The sequence below is a fragment of the Pristiophorus japonicus genome, chromosome 5 (assembly GCF_044704955.1).
Source record: "Pristiophorus japonicus isolate sPriJap1 chromosome 5, sPriJap1.hap1, whole genome shotgun sequence".
In the NCBI taxonomy this organism is placed as follows: Eukaryota; Metazoa; Chordata; class Chondrichthyes; family Pristiophoridae; genus Pristiophorus; species Pristiophorus japonicus.
In genome coordinates, this window is record NC_091981.1 from 200,088,175 (window position 1) to 200,096,712 (window position 8,538).

The 8,538-nt window shown below is 41.3% G+C and overlaps 1 protein-coding gene across 2 annotated transcripts in view; it reads left to right on the forward strand.

Annotated features, from left to right (window-relative positions):
- tpk1 (thiamin pyrophosphokinase 1) overlaps window positions 1-4,683 on the forward strand; it is a 691,620-nt gene extending 686,937 nt beyond the window's left edge. Inside the window, exon 9 of one of the 2 annotated variants that reach the window (XM_070881207.1) lies at window positions 4,364-4,683. In XM_070881207.1, coding sequence (XP_070737308.1) covers window positions 4,364-4,506 — 143 coding nt within the window. In that variant the 3' untranslated portion in view covers window positions 4,507-4,683. The remainder of the gene's footprint in view (window positions 1-4,363) is intronic. The other variant, XM_070881210.1, reaches the window with a different exon arrangement.
- The last annotated feature ends 3,855 nt before the right edge of the window (window positions 4,684-8,538 follow it).

Consider the following 8,538-nt stretch of genomic DNA (forward strand, 5'->3'; position numbering starts at 1 on the left):
AGACAAAGGTCCTCCACCAACCTGACCCTGCCACACAGCACTGCCCCCCAGTCATCAAGATCCACAGCGCAGCCCTGGACAACGTGGACCACTTTCCATACCTCAGGAGCCTATTATCAGTAAGGGCAGACATCGATGACGAGGTTCAACACCGCCTCCAGTGCGCCAGCACAGCCTTCGGTCGCCTGAGGAAGAGAGTGTTCGAAGATCAGGCCCTCAAATCTGGCACCAAGCTTATGTCACTCGAATGTAGTGATACCCGCCCTCCTATATGGCTCAGAGACATGGACCATAAACAGTAGACACCTCAAATCGCTGGAGAAATACCACCAACGATATCTCCGCAAGATCCTGCAAATTCCCTGGGAGGACAGATGCACCAACGTCAGTTCTCGATCAGGCCAACATCCCCAGCATCGAAGCATTGATCACACTCGACCAGCTCCGTTGGGCGGGCCACATTGTTCGTATGCCCAACACAAGACTCCCAAAGCAAGCGCTCTACTCGGATCTCCTACACGGCAAGCGAACCCCAGGTGGGCAGAGGAAATGTTTCAAGGACACCCTCAAAGCTTCCTTGATAAAGTGCAACATCCCCACCGACACCTGGGAGTCCCTGGCCAAAGACCACCCTAAGTGGAGGAAGAGCATCTGGGAGGGCGCTGAGTACCTCAAGTCTCGTCGCCGAGAGCATGCAGCAAACAAGCACAGGCGGTGGAAGGAGCATGCGGCAAACCAGATTCCCCACTCACCCTTTCCTCCAATGACTGTCTGTCCCACCTGTGACAGAGACTGTAATTCCTGTATTAGACTGTTCAGTCACCTGAGAACTCACTTTGAGTGGAAGCAAGTCTTCCTCAATTTCAAGGGACTGCCTATGATGATGATGATGAGATGGTGGTCTTACCAAGGCCCTATATAATTACAGCAAGAGTTCCTTACTCTTATACTCCAACCCCTTTGCAGTAATTCCTTCCTAATTGCTTGCTGTACCTGCATATTAACTTTTTGTGATTCATGTATACGGACACCCAAATCGCCGATTACCAACCTTTACCAGTCTCTCACCTTTTTGTAAACATTTTTTGTTAATTCTTCATATCAAAGTGGATAATTTCACACTTCCCCAAGTTGTACTCCATCTGCCACCTTCTTGCGCAATCACTTAACCAGTCTATAATCCCTTTGCAGGCTTTTTGTCCTCCTCTCAGCTTACTTTCCCACCTAGCTTTGGATCAGCAATCTTGGATATATTACACATGGTCCCCTCATCTAAGTCATTGATATAGATTGTAAATAGCTGAGACCCAAGCACTGATCCTTGCACCACTCCACTAGTTACACCCTGCTATCTGAAAATGACTCCTTTATTCCTACTCTGTTTTCTGTCTATTAACCAATTCTCATTTCTATGCCAATATATAACCCCCAATCCCATGAGCCCTAATCTTATGTAACAACCTCGTGTGGCACCTTTATCGAATGCATTCTGAAAATCCAAATATACTACATCCATTTGTTCCCCTTTATCTACCCTGCTAGTTACACCCTCAAAAAACTCCCAATAGATTTGTCAAACATGATTTCCGTTTCATAAAAGTGTTGAGTCTGTCTAATCGTATTGTGATTTGCTAGTGCTCAGTTACCACATCCTTAATAGATTCTAGCATTTTCTGTACTACTGACGTCAGGCTAACTGACCTATGGTTCCTCTCCCTCCTTTCTTGAACAGCAGAGTTACATTTGCTACTTTCCAATCCATGGGGACTATTCTAGAATCTAGGGAATTCTGAAAGATCAAAACCAATGCATCCACTATCTCTGCAGGCAACTCTTTTAAAACTCTAGGATGTAGGCCATTAGGTCCAGGGGATGTCAGCTTTTAGTCCTATTAATTTCTCCAGTACTTTTTCTTTATTAACATGAATTATTTAAAGTTGCTCACTCTCATTTGACTCTTGATTCCCCATTATTTCCAGTATGTTCTTTGTGAAGACAGATGCAAAATAGTTGCAGGGAGGTGATACTTGAACTCAAACACTAGTTAGTCACAGCTAGAGTACTGTGTACAGTTCTGGTCATCACATTACAGGAAAGATGTGATTGTACTCGAGAGGGTACAGAGGAGATTGACTCAGATGTTGCCAGGACTGGAGAATTTTAGCTACAAGGACTGATTGGACAGGCTGGGGTTTTCTTGAGCAGAGGAGGTGGAGGGGAGACTTAATTGAGGTGTATAAAATTATGAGGGGCCTGGATAGAGTGGTTAGGAAGAACCTACTTCCCTTATCAGAGAGGTTAATAAGCAGGGGGCATAGATTTAAAGTAATTAGTAGCAGAATTAGAGAGTTGAGAACTTTTTTCACCTAGAAGGTGGTGAGGTTCTGTAACTCACTACCTGAAAGGGTGGGGGTAGAGGCAGAAACCCTCATCACATTTTAAACGTACTTGGATATACACTTGAAGTGCTATAACCTACAAGGCCATGGACCAAGAACTGGAAAATGGAATTTGGTTGCATAGCTCTTTTTTTGCCAGCAGACACGATGGACTTCTATGCCATAATTTTCTATTAGTTTAATGCCTTACATTTCCTTATTCTTCCTTATCATTTCTCGTGTCTCTGCCTCTAAGGAACCTACATTTACTTTTGCTAATTTCTTCCTTTACTTGTAAAAGTTCTTACTTTTTAAAAATATTTCTTGCTACTTTATTCATATACTATTTTCTCTCTCTATCATCCTTTTTTTTTTTTAAAAACTCCCAATCCTCAGGCTTACTACTTTTTGGCAACATTGCAAGCCTCTTTTAATCGAATACTATCCATAACTCTCGTTAGCCATGGTTGTAACACTTCAAGAGGAGTTATTATTTATTTAAATGTTTACCATATCTTAATCTGATTTCCCAATCTACTGTAACTAATTGGCTCTTTAAAATTTAATACCCTAGTTTCAGACTTAACCACATGAAATTCTATATTATGATCACTCTTCCCCAGTGGATCCTTCACTGTAGGATTACTAATTAACCCTGTCTCATTACATCAAGACTGCACATGTCAAAGGGTAACAGTACAGCTGCACAATGTGCTTTGTTACTTTTGCTGGAGCAGCTTCCATATTACAGAAACGGTATTGAAGTAATTCAAACTGGGAGTGCCAAGAGAAGTAGTATGTGGAACTGGGCAAGGATATTCAGACATCGAGAGAAATGGAAGGTTGAAGATGCAGCAGTACTTGGAGGGTATATAGCAATATGCTGTTAGGCTTTTTAAGGAGTAGGTTGATCACAGTATGTGAAAAGGAAAAAAAATGTCCAAGGACAGATACAGTTAACAATGTAGAGGTAGGATGTAGCATTGAGCAGAGCTGTGAACGGATCAGGGAGCAAAAAGTGGGTCTCATTGAAGAGAAAAGTCTGGAAAGCACTACAAGAGAAACTATGGAGTGGTTGGAGTGCCAAGCTGGGGTGGTGAGCAGAGTGAGAAACAGCAGTGTTGTTCTTGGCACTGTTCTCATGCATGGAAAAATTCTAAATTAGACTAACATCTGTTGGTATCCAGTTTGAAATATATACAAATGAATGGAAATATTGATTTTAAACTATGTACCTAGCCTGTGAGGCTCCATATTTTGCACTCGTAGCTCAGAGACAAAGTTTAGCCACTCCTCATCCATTTTCCTGCACTAAACAAAGCCAATTTAAAAAAAACTGTCCAACAGCACCATCTCCTGGCAGAAAAGTAGCTCATACACACACAATGTTCCTGGTGAGCAGAGCTCAGTTCATACTGAAACAGAATGGGGCAGGGGGGGGGGGGGGAAATAAATCCTCAGCTGCTCTTCCAAAGCCCCTCAACCAAAAAGTTAAGTGGTCTGCTGACTGATTAACATGAATAATGGTTATTGGAAAAGGTAGCAGAATAACTCATCCCTGTGTAACCACACTTCTGCAAGGAGTCAAACAACTTCAAGAAGGAAAAGGAGAAAGTCACCTGAAAGACTGTGCACCTCCATTGATTGCTATGGAAACATTTTAGCAGAGGGTGAGCAATTATCACTACCCACTTATTGCTGACAGTGTTTGTTTAGGGTAGTATGTGTGTAAAGTTTTCCACTTCTTGTATTTTACTTTTCATCTGTGTGATGCCTGCAGCCAAAATGGGGGCATGACACTTTTGGCTGGCTTTCAGGGGGGCCAAAGATCACCCACATATGATTGCATACTCAGTAGGAAAAGCTGCAGCCTTCACTGGATTACAATGGCAGGGCTTAAATTAGTCTTTATCCCACAGTGGCTTTTACGTTCCAAGAGGTCATGGATAAAAAAAGTAAATCTCTACCAATGTTCTCTTTTGCAGCTAATCAAGTACTTCAGTTTGGGAAGCTGGTCAGCACCTCTAACACTTATGATGGATGTGGGATTGTGACAATACAAACAGATGAGCCTCTGCTGTGGACCATGGGGATAAAGAGACATTTCAACTATTGTGCCTTTAAATGAAGCAGAATGGAACATGAGCCAACACAAGGGAAGAAATAAAATCCAAGCTTTATATAAATTCAAAATGATCTTTTTATTGATTCATTACAACAAAACATAAAATAAATGTTCCTTGATGTCCTCCCATCTTCATTCCCTATCCCAGCTGCATAAAGTCAGATGAAAAGTCTTAACCACCACTGTGAAAAAATGTAGAGATCAGTTAGTTTATCTTCAATTTTAATGCTTACTACATAACTCATCAGCCCTATGCAATGCAGCTTCCGGTGTTCAAGTCATGTTTACATTACCTATACAATAGACATCTAAAACATTCAAATTCTTTCCACAAGTCCTCTGGAAATTGAGACACACTTCACTTGTCTACCGAAGACCAACTAAAATGGGTGCTCTCTGATCTCTAGATGGCAAGTATAAACTGGACTGCAGATCGAAATTGGACATTTTAAAAAATAAAAGAATGCAAAGTTGCAGAATAAATGCTTAAAAAAAAGACTGCTTCAAGTTTCAGGACACCATGGATGATCAAGGAGGTTAGAAACAAACTAATACTTAAGAGGAGGGCAGACGAGGCTTATAGGTATGATAAGAAAATAAGAGATAAGGGAGGAATAATGAAAGCAAGATGAAAGAACCTCAAACTATTAACCAATAAAGTGTTCCACAAATATATCAATAAAATGAGAAATGCTAATTGTGAGATAGGACCAAGAGAAGAGGATAATCAGAAACTGGCAGGGATAGATGGATAGAGGGGCTAGATGGCCTACTCCTGTTCCTAATTCTTATGTTCTTATGTATGATACTCAATAAGTACTTCACTGTTTACACACAAAAGGATTATATTGGGAATGGTGGTAAATCCTGAATTGGTTAAATGCAAGATGAAGAATTATACTTCTGGATGCTATTGAGAATTGATACGTGCCAGAGCAGAGTAGCCAATGAATGTAGTAACAATTTTCAAAAAGGAAGTCAGAGTGAGCTCAGGTAATTACAGGTCAGTTAGTTTAATATCTGTGGTAGGGAAAATTTTGGAATCTTTTAATTATGAAATTACTAAATATCTACACGGAGAAAGAGAGAACTAACCAACATTGATTTCATGAAGGAAGATCCTGCTTGATAAACTGGAGGACTTGGAGGAGGGGACTATGGTAAATGGAAGAAATGCAGAGCGGTTTTACGTGCACATGGACTTTCATTAAGCCTTTGGCAAAGTTCCAAACAAGAGAATATTAATGAGTATCGAATTAGGGGAAAAGTAGTAAATTAGATTAGAAACTGGTTAGAAGGGAAGAACAAGAGAGAGTAGGAGTTTCTCAGTGTTGTAAATGAGTAGCCTTTATTGCAAAGGGGATAGAGTATAATTGCTACAATTATACAGGGTATTGGTGAGGCCACACCTGGAATACTGCGTGTAGTTTTGGTTTCCATATTTACAAAAGGATATACTTGCTTTGGAGGCAGTTCAGAGAAGGTTCACTAAGTTGATTCCAGAGATGAGGGGGTTGACTTATGAGGAAAGGTTGAGTAGGTTGGGCCTCATCATTGGAATACAGAAAAATGAGAGGTGACCTTATCGAAACATGTAAGATTATGAGGGGGCTTGACAGGATGGATGCAGAGAGGATGTTTCCACTGTTGGGGGAGACTAGAACTCGAGTGCATAATCTTAGAATAAGGGGCCGCCCATTTAAAACTGAGATGAGGAGGAATTTCTTCTCTGAGGTTTGTGAATCTGTGGACTTCACTGCCTCAGGGAACTGTGGAAGCTGGGACATTGAATAAATTTAAGACAGAAATAGACAATTTCTTAAACAATAAGGAAATAAGGGGTTATGGGGAGCGGGCAGGGAAGTGGACCCGAGTCCATGATCGGATCAGCCATGATCGTATTAAATGGCTGAGCAGGCTCGAGGGGCCATATGATCTACTCTTGCTCCTATTTCTTATGTTCTTATGTGTCCAGTTCTGTTCTCACTGCTGCTCAATGATTTGGATATAGAGATAGAGGGAGTGATACTATTATTTCAGTGGCAGATTGAATTCAATGTCAATCAGAAGTTCGGGGTGGTACATTTTGGTAAAAGTAATTATTATAATTTGAAAGCGACAAGGCCGGGCGATGTGGAAAAGCAGAGGGATTTAGGTGTTCAGGTTTACATTAAAAACAACCCTAGGTGGATAAGGCCATAAAAAAAGCAATGAAGCAATGAAATACCCCTTGATTTAATGGCAAAAGTCACAAAATATAAAAGTCAACATGTAATGGTGAATCCATATAAAACCTTAAGTAAGAACACAGTACTGTCTACAGGTTTGCGCTGTACATTAAAGGGAGAATGTTGAAGCAATAGAGAAGGCAAGGTGTAGATTCACTAAAATGCTGCCTGGTATGAAAAGCTACAAATAGGATGACAAACATGACAGATTACACACAGGTTTCCAAAATGTACTGTACATGACCACAGGAAATTAGATCTCAAGTAAAAGCGTTAATGCAAGTTTTTGACAGGTTACTGTAAACTATTCTACTACTCTGGCTACATAGCCCAGTTTTTTGTAAAATTATCAGATCATCTAGACATTGCAAGTGACATATGCCCCACATTTTATTATTTTGCATTTAATGTTACATTTCATCTGTCCAACTACATAATTGATCTCAGCTATTTACAATATACATCAATGATTTAGATGAAGGAATTGAGTGTAATATCTCCAAGTTTGCAGATGACACTAAGCTGGGTGGAGGTGTGAGCTGTGAGGAGGACGCTAAAAGGCTGCAGGGTGACTTGGACAGGTTAGATGAGTGGGCAAATGCATGGCAGGTGCAGTATAATGTGGATAAATGTCAGGTTATCGACTTTGGGGGCAAAAACATGAAGGCAGAATATTATCTGAATGGCAGATTAGGAAAAGGGGTGGTGCAACGAGACCTGGATGTCATGGTACATCAGTCATTGAAAGTTGGCATGCAGGTACAGCAGGCGGTTAAGACGACAAATGACATGTTGGCCTTCATACCGAGGGGATTTGAGTATAGGAGCAGGGAGGTCTTACTGCAGTTGTACAGGGCCTTGGTGAGGCCTCACCTGGAATATTGTGTTCAGTTTTGGTCTCCTAATCTGAGGAAGGACGTTCAGCGAAGGTTCATCAGACTGATTCCCGGGATGGCAGGACTGACATGAGGAGAGACTGGATCGACTGGGCCTGTATTCACTGGAGTTTCGAAGAATGAGAGGGGATCTCATAGAAACATGTAAAATTCTGACAGGCCTGGACAGGTTGCTGCAGGAAGAATGTTCCCGATGTTGGGGAAGTCCAGAACCAGGGGTCACAGTCTAAGGATAAGGGGCAAGCCATTTAGGACCGAGACGAGGAGAAACTTCTTCACTCAGAGAGTTGTGAACCTGTGGAATTCTCTACCGCAGAGAGTTGTTGATGCCAGTTCGTTAGAAATATTCAACAGGGATTTAGATATGCTAAAGGGATCAAGGGGTATGGAGAGAAAGCAGGAAAGGGGGACTGAGGTGAATGATCAGCCATGATCTTATTGAATGGTGGTGCAGGCTCGAAGGACTAAATAACCTACTCCTGCACCTATTTTCTGTGGGGCCAAGTTTCGGCCTGAGTTACTCCTGTTTTTTTTGGAGCAACTGGTTTAGAATGGAGTATCTTAGAAATTGCAATTCTCGGCATTTAGTTTACTCCAGTTCGAGTCAGTTAAAACAGTTTCAGTTTGGAACAGATTTTTTTTCCAAAAGGGGGCGTGTCCAGCCACTTACACCCGTTTTGAAAGTTTAGGCAGTGAAAACTTACTCCAAACTAACTTAGACTGGAGTAAGTGTAGATTTTTGTATGCTCAGAAAAACCTTGTCTACACTTCGAAAATCAGGCGTAGGTTACAAATCAGGTGTAGGGAATGGGGGGGGGGGGGGGGAAGGGGTTTAAAAGGGAAGTTTACAAACATTAAACACTTCAATTTTACAAATAAAGAGTCATCATCAATAATAAACGATAAATACA